The 18,346-nt window shown below is 37.5% G+C and overlaps 1 protein-coding gene across 1 annotated transcript; it reads right to left on the bottom strand.

Moving 5' to 3' along the window:
• Positions 1–870: 870 nt before the first annotated feature.
• On the bottom strand, positions 871–17,461 carry LOC149845962 (F-box protein PP2-A15-like). Its single transcript, XM_089996100.1, has 3 exons — positions 16,891–17,461; positions 4,227–4,345; positions 871–1,693 (listed from the first exon to the last, which is right to left on the bottom strand). The coding sequence occupies exons 1-3, from the start codon at positions 17,197–17,199 to the stop codon at positions 1,252–1,254; spliced, it is 870 nt and encodes a 289-aa protein (XP_089852226.1). The 5' UTR covers positions 17,200–17,461; the 3' UTR covers positions 871–1,251.
• Between the last annotated feature and the right edge of the window lie 885 nt (positions 17,462–18,346).

The raw sequence follows: 18,346 nt of genomic DNA, 5'->3' as shown, positions 1-18,346 counted from the left end.
CTATTTACATAATAAAAAAAAACTAAATTTCCCTTAGTAGGCATTACAAAAGGTAAAAAAGAAATTATATATATATTAACACTTCCTACATGGAAAAACTCACTTCCTTGAAAGCTCGCTTCGAAAGTGGGAAACCCTTAGGTTCCCCAAAAAGAAGGAAAGCTTTGGGAAACCCACTTTCAAAATATGAGAAACTTGGTTTCCTTTTAAGGCACGTTTGTGTGCCACAGAAAATGAGGTGTTTCCGAGGAAACGCGTGAGACCCCGTGTTTACACGAGCCCCACAACATCCCATTGAAACACAAGATTCACTTTCAGCGAAGAAAGAGACCCGTGTTTAATTGGGAGCCCCCCTTTTCAGCGAAAATGAAGTCCAGTGGGGGTAGGTCAGACTTTGTTTCCGTGGAGAGAGTCTCCGCACGGAGGCCCTTTCTTTGGCACACAAACATGCCCTTTTTTGAGAAGCCCGCTTCCTCTTAGTTTCTCAAATTGATTCCCTTTCGCTTTAAGTTTCCTTTCATTTGTCACTTTCCAATCAATTTTCCCTCACTTCCTACATTTTTCATATTAAAAAATTATAATTTTTTATAACAAGCATGCATATTGGTTTTATATTGAATTATATGTCTTCATGTCACATATTGCTTTCTATGTGTTTCTTTTTCATTTTTCCTGGTAACTATGGATGAAACAAATTTAGACCTTATTTGACCCCCAAAAGGCCATCCTTTGGATCAATGTTATCAAAATCTGTCTGAATCAGCCAATTCAGATCGAATAGTTGGCTCCATAAATGATAACTAACCAACCCCCAATGCACATTGGTACAGCATGAGCGGCATGAAAACATAGAAAACTCACATAAACATGTGATGAGAAGTCATTTTATACATATAACCAAATACACAGAGAATCCAAGCCGCCAATGGAGAACAAAAATACTAAAACTTTGGGCCACACAAATGATAACCAACACAATCCCCTCAATGCACATCAGTATTGCACGGGCAGTTTCAGTTTTACCATAAAACCACAGGAAACTCGAGAACAAACTTGTGATGAGAATGAATTCATTTTATACATTTAAAGAGAACCCTGAAAAATAATTATACATAAAATAACCGCACTACTAAGCATTACCATCCTAGCAGAATTGCTCCTCGAACCAAAAACTGAGCTCCTCCCAGGCCTGTCTGTACTTCCTTTCTAATAATAAGTATACCATACACCAACCTAACAAAATTTTCTCTTTCAAGTAAATTCACTTGGAAATATCAATACGCAATCCACACAGAGACCACCTTTAGAATGAGTACAGTCAATCTGAGTCATTGAAAATTTAATCTTGGTGGGAGCATCAGAACAACCGATGACAAAGTCACCCACATGATAATTCATCCAGTTCCCCCGTATGTCTTTCGTAGCCCCTTCACTTCCATTCTGCCGAGGATCTTCTAAATAGCACTGGCAGAACGCATGTTGGCCATCAGATGTCGACAGCTGAAAGCGTACCGGCTTTAGATCCCATCCGTGGACATGTTCAAAGTTACAGACACGCCGGCCTAGTCTCTTGGTGGGCCGTCCTAACTGGAGCCTAAAGAAAAGGCTGTATGTTCCAGCTGAGAATTGGAACTCGAACTCACCATCTACTTCAAACCACCATATCTGCTGAAGATACGCAATGTCATGGAACCTGCAAACAAGCAAGTGTGCTATCATCTTAAAACGGTATGTGATTAAACTTCTCAACCACTAAAGAATTGCATGAAGGGATATTGCTTCTACTAGAAATGCAGCAGGCATGAGAGAGAGAGAGAGCATTTAAGGTGGCTTTGACAAGTGTAAGCAGCAGTGGCATTTACAAATGCCTCAACAATGTTGCCTGTTTCGTGGACAATGCATAATGATTTCACCTCCAGGTAAACCTAATTAGCTGATACATTGATTTATCTAATGTGGAAGACCCAGAATGATTTTCTTTGTTGGTTCATATCGCCGACCCCAATTGTTTTGGGATGAAGGCGTAGTTGTTGTTGTTGTTGTTTGTTGATTGATTTATCTAATGTGTCAGACCCTGAATGTGTCAACCTACATTACCAAGACACTAACACACTTTTCACTCCCCGCTTTGAAAGGATAACTCAAGAAAATTAATTCCTTGATCCACTTGATATACAAAGTTCCATCCTATGTCAGGCTTCTTCATGGGGGCACTGAATGGATCTCCCACTATTGACTAGCCTTAGGAAGCAAACAACAGCGATCCATGATGCAGAGGCAAACCTTGAAAGACTGCTGGCAAGAAACTTTCCAAGTTCCACTTCAAGAAAACCCTGCCTGACATCAACTTTAAGCCCTACAACCTAAGAATGATGAAGAGCAAGTGGACGCGTAATTTGAATTTTTATCATCCCTTTAATGGGTGAAAACAGGTATTACTAAAAAAACAGATGAACTTGAGCATATTTGTTTAGATTATCTTTACCTTTCTAGGAAGAACTCGTAGAGAAATCATAAAGTTCCCCAAAAGGCATGAGAAGGCAGACACTGAGGAAACTGGGAATTGCATACAACAAATGGAAGGCTACAGATATAGTATCATGTAAAATAATAGCCATGCTGTGAAAAACAATTAATTTTTTTAAAAATTCTCTTGCTGAAAGAAGTTTTGAAGGCACAATTGGAGTTTTGCGAATATGGCGTAAGTAGGGCCGGTAAACAAGCCGAACATGACGTATTTAAGCTTGGCTCATTTCTGTGGTGCGTTGAGCTAAGCTTGAGCTAAATGAGATGAGCACGAGCTGGAATGTTTACAGAAAAGATAAATTGAAAGTAATAGGATTTGAACTTTAGATCTATTAAGTCAAGCTCAAGCTGGCTTGTTGGGCATACCATGGCTAACAAGAAGGTATTTTGGCTTGTTCTTCAGAACAGGAAACATCCACCCCAGAGACTTGTGGAGGAACATATTTCAAATGTGAACTACAATGTCATTGGAATTACTTAAGGGATCACATAAAAGCTGAGTCATCACAAGTTAAACCACTCACAAATGACAATGATAGAAATTGATGGTAAAATCAGTTAAATCACTCAATTCAGATTGGAAGCTCAATCTTCCAAGTTCAAAAAAAGATGATGCATTTCATTTGTACACTAACCCATGGTCTTGTTGCATTACTTAATGGAAGTACCTAAGCTTGAAGAGAAAATGAAGGGCCGTAGTGTGAGAGAAGACTAAGTTAGCTACATAGAATGTTTTTTAAAAGCGACTGGAGCAATTACCAGTTGGAATATTTCGGTGCTGTGATCTAGTTTGCAAGGTGTTGCCAAATATTGCTCCAATGGTGGATATAACCCAGGCTAGAACGGGTTCAGATTGGATGCATTTTGGTCCAACCAATTTGGAGGAAAATCAGGTTGCAGTCAAGCTTGGTCGAGCTCCTATTGGGCTTCCACAGAAAATAGTCCAAGAAAATGGCCTAATAGGTTAGCCAATCCCATCATAAAAGAAGTTGTAAAACAAAAAAACAATCCAGGCCCAGAACCCAAGCCAGCAAGCTTTGCACCCCTAATTGCTCCTTGGTTTTAATTACAATTGTATAGTTACATGAAACACCTTGCCTCTCAAGAAAATGTCACTCAATTAAAGAAAAAAAAAAACACAAAGCTTGTGATGTGTAATCATCTAGTCCATGGTATCACCTTGTAACTGAACAACATAAACTAACTAGCAGAAGGCTCAACTCTAACCTAGCAGTCCCTCTAGCTTTGCTACAAAGTATCAAAGATTGGAAAAAAGTCAACTTTAATTGACAGCGTATCCAAGTTACGCACCACACATACTTGAACAAAAAGACTTAGGAAGACCTTGGACTACCTGGCCTGGTGGTTGAACGGTCCAAGACCTTTCAGTTAGTCTTCATTTGAGACACAAAGCATAAAAGCTTGTCAGGTTATCCAATGAGCACCCCAACCCAATTATTAGCTCAACTAAGTTGTTCAGTCAAAAACAGTCCAAAGAACTTCCAATTATTGGCATCAGGAGAAAAGAAACACTTTCAAACAAACAAAACAACACTTTGTTAGTTGATTCAGCATTAATACACATACATTTTTTACTGATCTGAGGTCCATGTTCAGACTGAAAATGGCCAAGAAATAGATACTAGTAAAAAAACAGTTGTACTACACATTCTCCTAATTCGTTGATAATGAATTTCTACCTGGATTCATCACTGGGAATAAAATTCCAGTATCTGCGGTCATCAATTCCTGTTATCAACATGGCTTTAGAAGAAACTGCCAAGCAGACGGCACCTGTGGCCTTCTCCAACCAAACTTCCTGAAGATAAAAAACAACTAATTGTTAATAACACCTTAGTTTTGTAGTAATGAGAGTCTATGCAGTCAAAAGATCTAAGTAGCACAAATGCACTGCCTATAAAGTAGAAACACAAATAAATGCATTATTTATCAATAATGAAAAAAATTCTTACAAGTTATGGGAAGGATTGAAATTATTTAGAAAATTATTGCTAAACAATTATTGTGATCTGTTAATGTTATGAATAAAAAATTTACAACATTTAATACTTTATTTTTTGGTCCATCTACGTGCTACTGCTGGACCAATTCCTAGGTCACCTAGGTGACTAGGCAAGCTAGGAGCACTTTTAACCAGATGGATTAAGATACTAACAATCCAAGTTTCCTTTGGTAATATGATAAAATTTATCTGTGGGTGGTGTGTCAGCATGAGAAAGGACAAAATGCACAGGGACCAACCAAGTCTTACAATGCCAATGAAATTATTTATAACCTAAGGCAAACAATGATAGCATGGATAAAGGCACTTCATATACTGATTATTGTAAGTTATATATATATATATATATATAGAGAGAGAGAGAGAGAGAGATTCCTATTTACTGTTTTCTGTTTTATGTAAACTGAAAAATCCATCAGGGTTATTTCAGTCATTTCACCCATGTATAGGTGTCAGCCCATTAGAGGCTTGTGTATTCTTTTTTTGTTTTTTTATTTTATTTTCTTTTGTGTACTTTATGGCTGTTGGGGCAGCCCAACTAGACATTGGGCTGCTCCCAATGGTCAATGTCTAGTTGGGCTGCCCCCTTCACTCCCTTTTGTATTATAAATAGGGGTTGGAACCCCTTGTAATCTCTATGCTTTTCTAAGCATTTCTTAGTGGATTTTATAATTTTACATTGTGTTGTGTGTGCCCTTGGTGGCTATTGTGTATGCCCTTAGTGGCTAATTGTGTTTGTGTGTTAGGTTATTGAGATTGTTCTCACTTTGTATCATCTTTAGATGAATTAGTGCTTGTCCACTTCATTTGTATTTGTGTTGATCCTTATTGGAATCTCTTTTGTATTTTCGCTTGTTTAATTACATAGTATCAGAGCTTAAGGCTCTTGTATTTGTGTAACTCTTCTTCTCCAAAAGTTTGTGATTGCAAAGGAAGATCCATTCATGCTTGATCCAAATGGGCGAAAAAGAATCCATAACATTGATTGCGTTCAAGAAAACGACTCCAACTATTTGATGTATGCCACCGCTACAGAGCACCACAGTAAGAGGGAAGAAATTATGGGGGTATGTGAGTAGTACCACATGTGAACCACAACTCAAACTCATCAAAAAGGATGGTGACCAAGCGAAGATTCTCAATGATGAAGAAAGAGAGGTTGCACTCAAAAAACACTACATCAAAGTGGAAGATTGGAAAGCCGAAAATGCCCAAATTCTTTCTTGGTTTATTAATAGCATGGACCTCAAGATTGCGACAAGCATAGTCAAATTTAAAAAAGCGAGGTATGGCTTTTTCTTAAACGTATGTTTGTGCAAAAAGACTTCACGGAAATACTTTTTACAAGAAAAGATTTGAATTGTTAAACAAGGAAATAAGAGTGTGAGAGATTATTATGGTACTCTCTCACCTCTTTGGGATGAATTAGCCTTGCTTGAGCCTAATTGGGAAGGTTTCGCCATTGAAAATAGGCAAAAGCAACTTGCGGAGGAACATTTGTTTTCCTTCCTATTCGGGTTAAGACCCGAATTTGAGCAAGTGAGGTCCAATATCTTGCATAGGACCGAAACTACCACTCTTAATGATGTGCTTGGAGAAATATACCAAGCTGAGACTCGACTTGGCATGACAAAAGGAAGCGAAGAGATTTTTGCCGTATCAAGAGCCGATAATAATGTTAAAGCATATAAACCTCCTCAATTTAAAAAAAAATAACAATGAAGGATGAAACATATAACAATGAATGAAGAAGATGGGTGATTTGTCATTTTTGTCAAGAAGTGGGACACATTAGACCGGATTGTCCTAAGCTCAAATAAAAGGTAGCAACCGTTGAAGAAACACCACCCAAAAAAGGTGGTGAAAGTACCATGAGAGAAGGAGAACTTAAAGATTTTATTAAACATTTAACGAAAACATTTCAACAATTCCTTAAGAACTCCTCCATATCTACTTTCGGTGCCACCGTATCTACTTCCTCTCCTCCAGGTATGCTTTCTTGGATTCTTAACTCTGGTGCCTTTTTTCACAAGACTCTTTATAATCTTTCTTATCCAAATGCACAAAATCCTTTTTTTATAACTCTTGTCTTTCTACGATCGATGGAACAAATCTTGAAATAAAAAAGTATTGGAACATTTTCAAACATTTCAAAAAAATTCAAGTACCTAAAGTTAGAGTTGTTCTAAAACTTAATTTAAATTTTGTATCCGTCTCTCAAATCTCGGATTATGGGTATGAGGTCTCCTTATCAAAAAAATGTTGGGTGCAAGATCACTATTCAGGAAAGTTGATTGGGGAAGGACATATGAAGGAAAACCTCTACTACATGGATTTTCTTTATCTTACCAAAAAATCATTTTGTAATTTTGTCAAGAAAAAATATATTTTTGTATGGCATCAAAGATTAGGCCATCCTAATGTATCTAAGTTATCTCTTTTTCCGTTTTTGAAAAACTCTTGTAATAAAGAGTTTATATGTAACAAATGTATTCTAGGAAAAATGAAGAAGATTCTTTTTTGTTCTAGAACTTTTATTTCTTCAAAACCTTTTGAACTTGTGCATTTGGATGTATGGGGATCCGTACTAGTCATGTCAAAAAGAGAACTCTCCTATTATATTATATTCATTGATGATTATACTAGGCATACTTGGATATATTTTCTTAGGCAAAAATCTAATGCATTCTCATGTTTAAAAGAATTTCATAAAATTATACAAAACGAATTTCAAATCAATATTGTCATTTTTTTATCAGATTCAGGAAGAGAATATTTGTCGAATGACTTCAAAAGTTATTTAAAATAAAATAGGATTTCACACCAAAGATCTTGTCCAAATACCCCTCAACAAAATGATTTAGCTGAGAGAAAGCATTGACATATCATTGAAACTACAAGAACTTTGTTTATCTCAAAAAATGTTTCAAAACATTTTTGGGCTGAAAGTGCCCTATCTGCAGTTTATCTTATCAACCGAATGCCTTCATCTACTTTGCAAAACATATCCCCAATTGAAAAACTATATCAAACCATTCCTGATTTAAAAATCTTAATAATCTTTGGATGCGAATGTTTTGTACTTATTGACAAAAAAGATAAATTATCTCTCAAGGCTATTGAATGTGTGTTTTTTGGTTATGTTGATAACCAAAAAGGGTATAGATGTTATGATAAGAAAATTGACAAATTATATGTGTCAAGAAATGTTAACTTTCTCGAAAATGAAAATGGTTTTGATTTTGATTAGCCTAAGGATAGTTTTGAGTATTCTTTTTTGTTTGATTTATTGTCAAATAATACCCCTGATGGTGATATGCATGATAATGATATGCATATTGATGACTCTGGTATTCCCTTGGAGGATACCCATAATCATGATATTCAAACTTATAACAAAAGAACTCTTGATTATCCTCCATGAGCACTTGAGAGATACTCACAAAACCAAAATCTAGGAGAATCTAATATTAGAAAATCCAGTAGATCCTCTAGACATTCTGAAAGATTTGTGTCTTATGAGACTTTTTTTCCTAGATATAGAGCATGTCTTTTGTCTAATCACTCTTTTTATGAACCCACAACCTACAAAGAGGCTAAGGGAATTCTTGAATGGATTGATACTATGAGCTTAGAAATAGATGCCTCTGAGAAAGCCAAGACTTAAAAAATTCAATAATTACCCATAAAAAAAAGACTATAGGATGCAAATGGGTCTATAAAGTCAAAACAAAGAGGGATGGATCATTAGAAAGATATAAGGCTAGGTTAGTATTTAAAGGTTATTCTCAAGAGTATGGAATAGACTATAAAGAGACATTTTCTCCCGTAACCCGTATAACTAGTGTTAGGACACTCATTGCCTTAGCATCTATTAGAAAGTGACATATTTACCAACTTGATGTTAAAAACACATTTTTTAATAGTAACCTAAATGAGATAGTGTACATAGATCCTCCTCCCGGTCTTAAGATCAAAAGAGGAAAGGTTTTTCGATTAAAAAAAGCTTTGTATGAGCTTAAGCAAGCCCCCAAAAGCTTGTTATGATAGGTTTAGCAATGTTATGCTAAACTTTGGTTATAAATCTTGTTATATTGTAATTGCTTTTTTTTGTCAAAGATACATGTACTAATATTGCCATACTCTTATTATATGTGGATGATATGATCACCACAGGAAGTGACAAAAAGAGAATTGATGAAATTAAAAATATTCTTAAAAAAAACATTTTGATATGTCTGACCTTGGTTTTCTAAGGTATTTTTTAGGTATTGAAGTGACTTATTATCTTCAAAGATACGTGTTGTTTCAAATGAAACTAGCTACATATATTATTGTTAAATCTGGAATCTCTGGTAATAAAAGAGTTAACACTCCAGAAGTTGTAAATGCAAAATTAAGATTGGAAAATGGAACTCTACTTGATGATCCAACTTAATACCGGCAATTGGTTGAATCCTTGACTTATTCATCACCAAACCAAACATCTCTCATGTGGTTCACTCAGCCAGTTAGTTTCAGCATGCACCAACTAAGGTTCATATGAGTGTAGTTCTACGAATTGTCAGATATATTAGGAATACTATCACCAAAGGGCTATTTTTATCATCTTCCTCTTCTTTAGAGTTAAGTACTTATGTTGATTGGGGAGGTAAGTCCAATGATAGAGTCTCAACTACGAGTATTTGTGTTTTTTTAGGTGACCTTATATTTTGGAGGTGCAAGAAGCAGCAAAAGGTCCCTCTATCATCCGCCGAAGATGAATATAGAGCTATGGCAACCACAACGATGAAAATCATTTGGCTGAGGGGTCTTCTCAAATATATTGGTCTAATCATCTCTAGTCCTTCGAAGATGTACTGCGATAATAAGAGTGCTATCTATATTGCAAGCAACCACACCTTCCATGAACGCACTAAGCATATAGATATGGATTGTGCCACTATGTTCAAGAAGAATATTCGCGGAGAGTCATTGAATTACCTTATGTTACTTCAAAATGTCAGTTAGCAAACTTCTTCACTAAGGCCTCGCCTTCACCTTTTTTTTTTGTCTCTTCTTAGCAAACTTTCGGTGATTACATCGTAAGTTTGAGACGTATTAATATATATATCCTATTTACTATTTTCTATAAACTAAAATACCCAACATGGGTATTTAAGTCATTTCACCAATGTATAGGTGTCAGCCTATTAGATGCTTGTGTATTCTTTTTTTTTTCTTTTGTGTACTTTATGGTTGTTGGGCTGCTCCCAACAGTCATAAATATGATCGTTGGGGGCTAGCCCAATGTCTAGTTGGTGTGCTCCCTTCACTCCCTCTTGTATTATAAATAGGGGTTGAAACCCCTTGTAATCTCTATGCTTTTCTAAGCATTTCTTAGTGGATTTTATAATTTTACATTGTGTTGTGTGTGCCCTTAGTGGCTATTGTGTATGCCCTTAGTAGCTAATTGTGTTTGTGTGTTATGTTCTTGAGATTGTTCTCACTTTGTATCATCTTTAGATGAATTAGTGCATGCGCACTTCATTTGTATTTGTGTTGATCCTTATTGAGATCTTTTTTGTATTTCTGCTTGTTTCATTACAATGGATGAGTAATTATATGCTATTTATTAGATGGCATTTCAGTGGGACTATAAACCTTATGTTGCAAAATCAACAATTTACAACATAATTGTGCAATGGTTAGCATTCAATTCCTCTAAAAAACAATGTTATGTCAACTGTGCCACTATTTAAGACCACTGATTATGAAAAAGGCACTACTACATCTAACAGAGTAAATCAAGGGTTCCCTTCTAGTTTGAATCCAAATCCCATATGGATAATTAATAAATACAATATCTATAGTGAAGCACCAGCCTTAACTAGTGAAATTCACTCCTTTGGTATTACCACCACCTTTTTAGCAGCATAAATTGCGTTCTTCTTCGATGTTACAAGGAACCCTATGGAAGTAACCGGTCTCATAGCATGATGGATGAGCTAAGGTAGCCGAAGTCGGAAATAATGCAGCTAATATACCTTCAGTACATCCTTAAAATGAATGAATGGTTAATTCATTAAACAAGATGTAGCACAGTGTAGAGGGACAAAATCTTCTATTAAGGACAAGCTGGCAAAGGACAAGATCTGAGATGCTCTAAGACAACATGGATGCTTCTATAAACCCAATGCATCCATGTCGACAGGTGTGAGGGTGTGGGTGTAGAGGGACTTGGTCAAAGCAAGGTCAACCATGATTAACGTGAAGCCAACTTTGTTCGTCAATTTTTTGGACTCGATCAAACATGACTGAGTCCAATCGGTCTTCTTATCATATAAGGGGTTAGGGCACGATCACCCAACCCTTACCCTCTCTCCTCCCCCCTTCCAACTTCGACCCTCTCATGCCCTACCAGTGCGATTCTCCAGCAACCTTTGATGAAGGGAGATGTCCAACTCCTGCAGTGGCATATCCTCTCTCTCTCTCCCCCCTAGGCCCTAGCTCAGTCCCAAGTGTTCCCAATCAAACCTAAATTTGCTCGAACTCAGTTCTACAACTAGTTCTGATCAGACCCATGTGTATCACTGGGTCTTGCTTGCAATCAGACCTGGGTATACTTGGTCTAGGTCTGAGCACTGTTTCTTTTAAGATCTGCATATATATATCAATGTTGTCAGTATCAGTATTGGCCCTGTATCATTTGGCCAATGATTCAGGTGAATCGACCGATACCGATACTCAAGCGAATCGTTCTGAATCAGCCAAAAAATAATTAAAAAATATTATGTGTTAATCAGAACGTGACATGTGTTAAATCCATTCAAATAATATTAAAAAATAATTTTAAGTATTTTTTAGATTTATTAAAAAATAGCTGATTCAAGGGTGAGGCGTATCGATTTTCTGCTGATACGATACGCACCGATACTGACAACCTATTAGTTTCTTATATTTCTTATTTCTTATATTTTTAAATTTTGTAAACTCCAAAGAATTTCCTGAGAAAAACTAGATTTTAAAAACTCATTGTTTAGTTGATCTAACTGTTTAATTATTTTGGTCAATGAAAAATACCCCCATCATTATTCGATGAAAAGAAGTTTCATAGGATTTCTTCTACCTATCTTGAGAAGTTAAAACCTTTATGATTAACGATCCTTGAACAGTTAACCTGGTGTTAATGTTTATGGTATGACTGATATATCACAAGGACCTTGAATGGGCCAGTAGCCAAACTTGCAGTACACATACAACGAATAGACCTTCGTCTTCGTTGAATGTTGTCTGAATCAGCTTTTTCGAAAGATGTCCAGCGCGATGGCAAACAAAAAGCCTATGACATATTTCATTGGTATCATCCTTTACTGTTTTTTGACGTCGAATAGAGAACCCATTACGTTCTGCAAAGGTTGAATAGAAATCATATGCATCTTTATCACTGTTAAAGACCTGTCCTACATATGGAACAATTTCATCATTGGATGACAAGGGTGACGAGTCTGGCAAAGGAGCAACATAATTGTCACTTGTTAGGTCCATGTTAAATTGATTTTTTTAAACCTGCAAGTTAGAAAAAGTAAAACAAGGTGAATTACTTGAATGATCACTTGATTATCATTGTTTAAGATTTACTTGAAAGAAACTAAACAGCTCTTTGTTTAGTTTACTTAAGGGGCCATTTATGGGCGACTTGCACAACTGAAACAAAGGAAAAAAATTCTGGCATAGCAGTGACCTATTTCATCTAGCATGTGTCCTCTATCAGATGACCAAGAAGAAGATGAGTTTGTATATCTGAAACAAAAGATAAAAGTAATCAAGACAAAACATCTAGCATACGTCTTCTTAACTGACTTATTTCACCTGATATAAAAGCATACCAAGACTTCACCTGATATGGAACCCCTAATTCAGGTGCAATGTGATCGCACAAAAAAAAAATGCTGCCCCAACCATCTCCTTGCCTGACACATGTCCAAATTCGACCAAAAAATACTCAAGATTTTGTTGTGGTCACATCTGAACCGGAAAGGTGGCACTCAAGGAGAGGGAGCAGCCCATTTTTTGCGCAATCACAGAAAAAGACAGCAGATGATTTTTTGAAGCACCTCAAAATGGTGCTCTAACTATGTCACAGGGATTCGGCTAGCAGGGTGCCGCACCCGCGTCGACGCGACTCGACACAGGAGCGGGTGCGAGTGTGGCACTGGGTGCGGTCAACCCGATCCTGGGTGCGTTGACCGCACCCAGGATCATTTAGGTCCATTTTTTTTTTGGATTTTTTTAAAAAAAAAAAATTGCCCTATGAAATGGGCTGCACAATTTTTTTTTAAAAAAAATCTGCTGACAGCTGCTGCTGCTCCTGCCTTTTCAAAATCCTTCTTTTTCGTAAAGGATTTTCTCTCTCCATAATAAATGATAATGATGGTGGTAGCCTTGCTAATCCTTCTTTTTCGTAAAGGATTTTCTCTCTCCATAATAAATGATAATATGATGGCGGTAGCCTTGCTGGCTATTAGCATTCACTGTTCTCCTGACGAACTCTTCTCCTGACGAGATAGAAGCCACAGTAACCAAGATCTGCTCTTAAACATGAACTTGTTACAGATCGACGTGGCCTATGAAGACTAATAAACTTGTGAAATAAAATCTCACAAACCAGCATCCAATGTTAGGGCTGCAAATGGATTGGATTTGTTTAGATCTTTGATCCAAATCTGACATATTATTCTTAGACATGGATTTCAAATAACATCATATTGGGGTTGTATTCAGATCTACATGACCTAGTGCGCTATCGTGCAGCTGTATATAAAATGAAATTTGAAAAAACCCACATCGGGGGAACCCCCGGACCCCCTTATATATATATATATATATATATATATATATATATATATATACACATTTTTGCCCCTGCCGCACCTGGGTTTTTTGGAAGTGCCGAATCCCCGCACCCGCACCCGCACCCATGTGACATAGTGATCTAACCATACAAAGAAATCAAAAAAAAATATTAAGCATGCTATTGCAATCAAGAAAATCAGTTTTCTCTCAAACGTCAAGCATGCTAGTTGGTCCTCTAACAGTGAACCATACAAAGAAATCAAGACAAAACGTCAAGCATGCTATTGCAATCAAGAAATTGTGTTTTTCTCAAACGTCAAGCATGCTAGTTGGTCTGCTAGCAGTGACTTATTTCCTCTAGCATGCATATTCTATTAGATGACCACGTTTGAGAAAAAATAGAATCCAAGAAAAACAGTGGAAGCTGTAGGGCCGTGGGATTGAGGAAGGCCCTCTGTGATGTAGGGTTGAGGAGAGATCTCACCGAACAGTGGAAGCTGTGGGGCCATGGGAGCAGGAGGCAATGGTGGGAATGAGGAGGAGGACCCAAGGGTGGGGTTGGAGGAAAGGGGTTGGGCCAGAGAGAGAGAGATATGATGAAAAGGAAAGTGAACAGTCTTTTTTGTTTTTTGTTTTTTTGTGTTTTTTGTTTTTTTTTTATTATTAATTTTTTTTTCATCTCATTTGGCTTCCTCTGTTAGCTAACGCCTCCGTTATAGGTTTGTACGGGGAATGCAAAAAGGAAGTCCTTAAAACACGCTTTTCTAGCTGAGTTGATTTTACTGTTTTAACCCAATAAAAGATTTACCGAATTTTCAAAAGGGACATTGTTGTAAGGTTATTTAGTCATTTTACTCGGTTGAATGTGTTTAACATTAAACTTAACTAGTTTAATGGTAGATTAACCCATATATATAGCATGTAAATAAGGTTCGAGCAAAACTCCCCTTGTCACAGATCCAAATAGTAGAAGTGAACTGGAAAACAAATTAAGTTCTAAGCTAAGGTTTTGTGATGATCTAAGCTTCTTGAAAGACAGAAAAATGCAAAAAAAATAAAAAAATTTATTTGTTCTATTTTCTGTTCTCCAACCTAAGAACAGAAGGACAATCTTTGTTTGATCTTTTATTAGTATATGTATTTTCCTTCCTCGATTGAGATGAATAAATTGATAATCAAAATTGCACCTTGGACGCGATGAAGAGATTGTTTCCAATAAGTAATTGAGCTTCCTTTGCCTGCTAAGAAATTTGAAATAAGGATCCTTCTATTGGAAATTAGATCCTACTCTTTGTCTCCCCCTTTACGCAAAAGGTGGAGAAATAAATCAATCAATTGATAGTACCGCACCCGTGTCACACCCGCACTCATGCGGGTGCGACACTTGGACACAGCTTCCTTTGTGTAAGGTGAAGTCAACCACACTGAGGTCCATTTCTGTCCAAAAGTAGATCCAGTTAACCCTAACCAAGTCCAGTTTTATCTATATTATATATATATATATAAATACATAAATGCATATACATACATGTAGTGTTAACTTAAAACTGTTAAATATATATATATATATATCCTCCCCGCAACCTTGCACCCAAGTTTTTTTAAATTGCCGCATCCACACCCACACCTATGTGACATAGATTGATAGGATCCCAAGGCGATACATGACTGATGGGGCATAAACCTGCAACTTCCGCCTTGACAGGCTGGTGCTCTAACCAATTGAATTACAATCCCTATACCTATTTGTACAAATGCCTCTATGATTTCCCATCATTAGTACATAGAGCCCCATAAGCATATCTTGAGTTGGTATGGAAATGGGATCCCCAATGGCCAGATATAAGAGATTCATATGAGAAAACATAAGTAAATGAACTTCAATTTTGAGATTCCAAAGATTAAGGTACATGAACAGCAATTTGATCTCCATCAAAGTCAGCATTTAATCCTTTACAAACTAATGGATGCAAACCAATATGTCTTCCTTTCACTAAAATAGGTTAGAATGTTTGTCTGCCTAATCTATCAAAAGTAGGTGACATATATAGAACTTGGAGAGATTATCTAGACTTTATGTTTGTGATTGCTCTAGACTGTTTTTAAAAATACATATGAACCAGCTAGATTTTTTTAGCACATTGACCATGAAATAGACCAGCTAGCAGTTCTTTGAATTAGGTGATAGATGTAAACAACAAATCATTCAAACTTGAGCAGTAAGAGAATGTCCTACAGGATGGTACTGGAACTCATCAAAGAGGGGTCAAATGCCAACTGCATTGCTCCTTTTTGTGAAACCAATATCTATCAAAGAGATACTCATATGGAGAGAGATCTATCCATGAATCAATCTAGACCATCCTCTATCTGCCCTTATGAGCAACTCCACTAATCATTTCTTAGTTGTCTTGGCTAGATAGAGATGGGTCATCTTAAAAAGGCATGAAGGATACTGAGAGACAGAAATGAGGGCTGAAGCCATCGCATAAAACATAAACACTAGCATGAAGACAAGTGGGCATATCTGACAATTTGAAAGACAGGTTTGATCAACCGAACATGATCAGTAATTCTCCAACTAAGTATCCAAAGAGCTTTCCGGCTTTAGCTACTTTGTTTTTCTTCTTCAACTTGAAACTATAAGCAAACCCTATATTAGAAGTTCGCAAGTCAATATAGTTCTTTAGCGTGTTCTCAACTTCTACATGTTTATTGGCACATTGTTGCTGACAAACTGTAAAATTGGAGAGTCTGAAGAATTCTTCCATAAGACGAGGTTCTCACATAGTTCATGCAGAATTATTTGATCAGGCGTACATTTGTAGATGCTTAAACATGCAGCCACCAACATCAAAATCTGGTACCCACTCAATCTGCCACTAGCTTGCAAGTGCCACACAAAGAGTGAAAAGCACACCATGGTTGTCAGTGGATTGAATTTGGACCATCGCCCAAATACATCACAAATCGTGCTAGGTTCAGAGTCATGATTCACCTAATTCTTATTAGAGCAGCACGAGATTGACATAGGGTTAAGCAGCGCACCAGAAAAGTTAAGTGTTTCATTACAACCATTACCCAAATATGCCAATAATCTTTCTAGGTTCAATAACTTGTCCTCCCATCCTCACCTCCTCCACATCCCAGTGTGTTCTTTTCTCGATTCAACCAATTCTTAACGGTAACAGCATGAGATCAATGTAGGATTGAGCAACATACCACAAAAAACTAGGCCGAACCCCAATTCCGAGACGATATTAGGGATTCAGCGACTTCACTAGGTTCAGTTTCACGACCAACCCAAATTCCTTTATGAAACGGCACCAAGACCAATCTATGATTCAAAATGACTGTTTACAGTAAAAATACCTCCAAATTCATCACACTCATCAAGATCAACTGAAACCCCAGCAACACAGAACAAAAAAACTGAACTCGGAACGATGATACAACGAGGCATGTGGGCAGGCGATAGAGAGGAAGAGAGAGAGGATGAATCGGACCTTGGTGCCGGCATCATAGGGGTTGGGGCGGCTGAGGATGGCGAAGACGTCCTTCTTGCTGAGGGAGTCGAGGGGTTCCGGGAAGAGCTTGGCGAGGATGTACTTGTAGTTGGAGGGGAGCTTCGACTCCCAGACGAAGTTGGCGGAGGCGGCGGCGCGGAAGGATCGGTTAAGGCGGGCGAGCTTGCAGATCTCGGGGGGGCTGAGGTACATGAACACGGCCGCGATACAGCTCTCGGGGATGTCCCTCAGCCCGGGCTTCAGTGGCGCTCCACTGCCGTCCGTCAGGCTCGACAGGTTCGCCCCCATTAACCAATCCCCCACCCACCAAACCAACGACGCACCCCAGAAGAGAGACGATGACGAAGAAGAAGAACCACCACCACCAATTCCTCTTCTTTTTCTTCCCTTCCGAAATCTCTCTCGAGAGAGAGAGAGAGAGAGAGAGAGAGAGGCGGACTTTTCCTGTGGAATAATGTGGGGATTTTGTGGGAAAGAAAGGGAAGCTGTAGATAGAGAGAGAGACTGCAGTTCTCCCTCTCCCCTTCACATGGAATTCTAAATCATTTTCATGGTGAGTCTTTTACGCACAATCACTTTTCCTTGGGGTGGACGGGTTGTTGGGGGAAAGCAGCAGAGGGTCGATCAGGTGCAATCTCATTGCACACTTTGAGTGTGCCGCTGCACTTTGTTGCCCTTCATCTTTAATTAACAGTCACCAGATGGAGGACAGCCACGTACAGCGGCACACTGAAAGTGTGTGCAATGTAATTGTACTTGATATGCCGTTAGTGGGGTACGGGGTCGAACCCAGAGGGGTTAGAACCTGGTCCAGGTTGGACGGATCGGGTGATTTGACAAAACACAAAGCTCTTGTGTTATAGAATCACCCCTCTTTGTGCAAGCGTTGGAGCCCAGCAAAGGTGCTAATGTCCCTGCTTTAAAACAAATGGTGATGATTGAAGTAATGGGCTATGGTGATTTCAAAAGACAAAAAAAAAAAAAGTTATGCTTTGTCGAATCACCTGATTTCAGTTTGAGTTAATTCTCTTTTCTACCCACCACATTTGGGCCGTTCAAACGATTCCAGATTAGCCTCTCCCTCTCCCTCGACTCTCTCCTGATCTTTTCTCTTTCCTTCTTTGCTCTTTTCTCTCTCATTTAGTTTTATTTGAATTTGCACCTGAATTAGAACTTAATGTGAAGGTTAATTTGAATTGAAATTCCAATGGAATTTGAATTTGAATTACACAAAAATTCAGAATTTGGCATTTAATTGAATTAGGAGTTAAATGTGCATTTGAAATTAGAATTTAAAATTGAATATGATTCTTGATTTAATTTGAATTTAAAGTTAATTGGACTTAATTAAACATGAATTAAAATTTGAACTATATTAAACGAGAATTTTAATTTTAGTTTTAATTAAAACCTAATTTAGATTTTATTCAATGTG

This window comes from Nuphar pumila, chromosome 2 (genome assembly GCF_984573655.1).
Source record: "Nuphar pumila chromosome 2, dmNupPumi1.hap1.1, whole genome shotgun sequence".
NCBI lineage: Eukaryota > Viridiplantae > Streptophyta > Magnoliopsida > Nymphaeales > Nymphaeaceae > Nuphar > Nuphar pumila.
The sequence above is the reverse complement of the archived record's forward strand: the minus strand, read 5'-3'. Positions and strand labels throughout refer to the sequence as shown.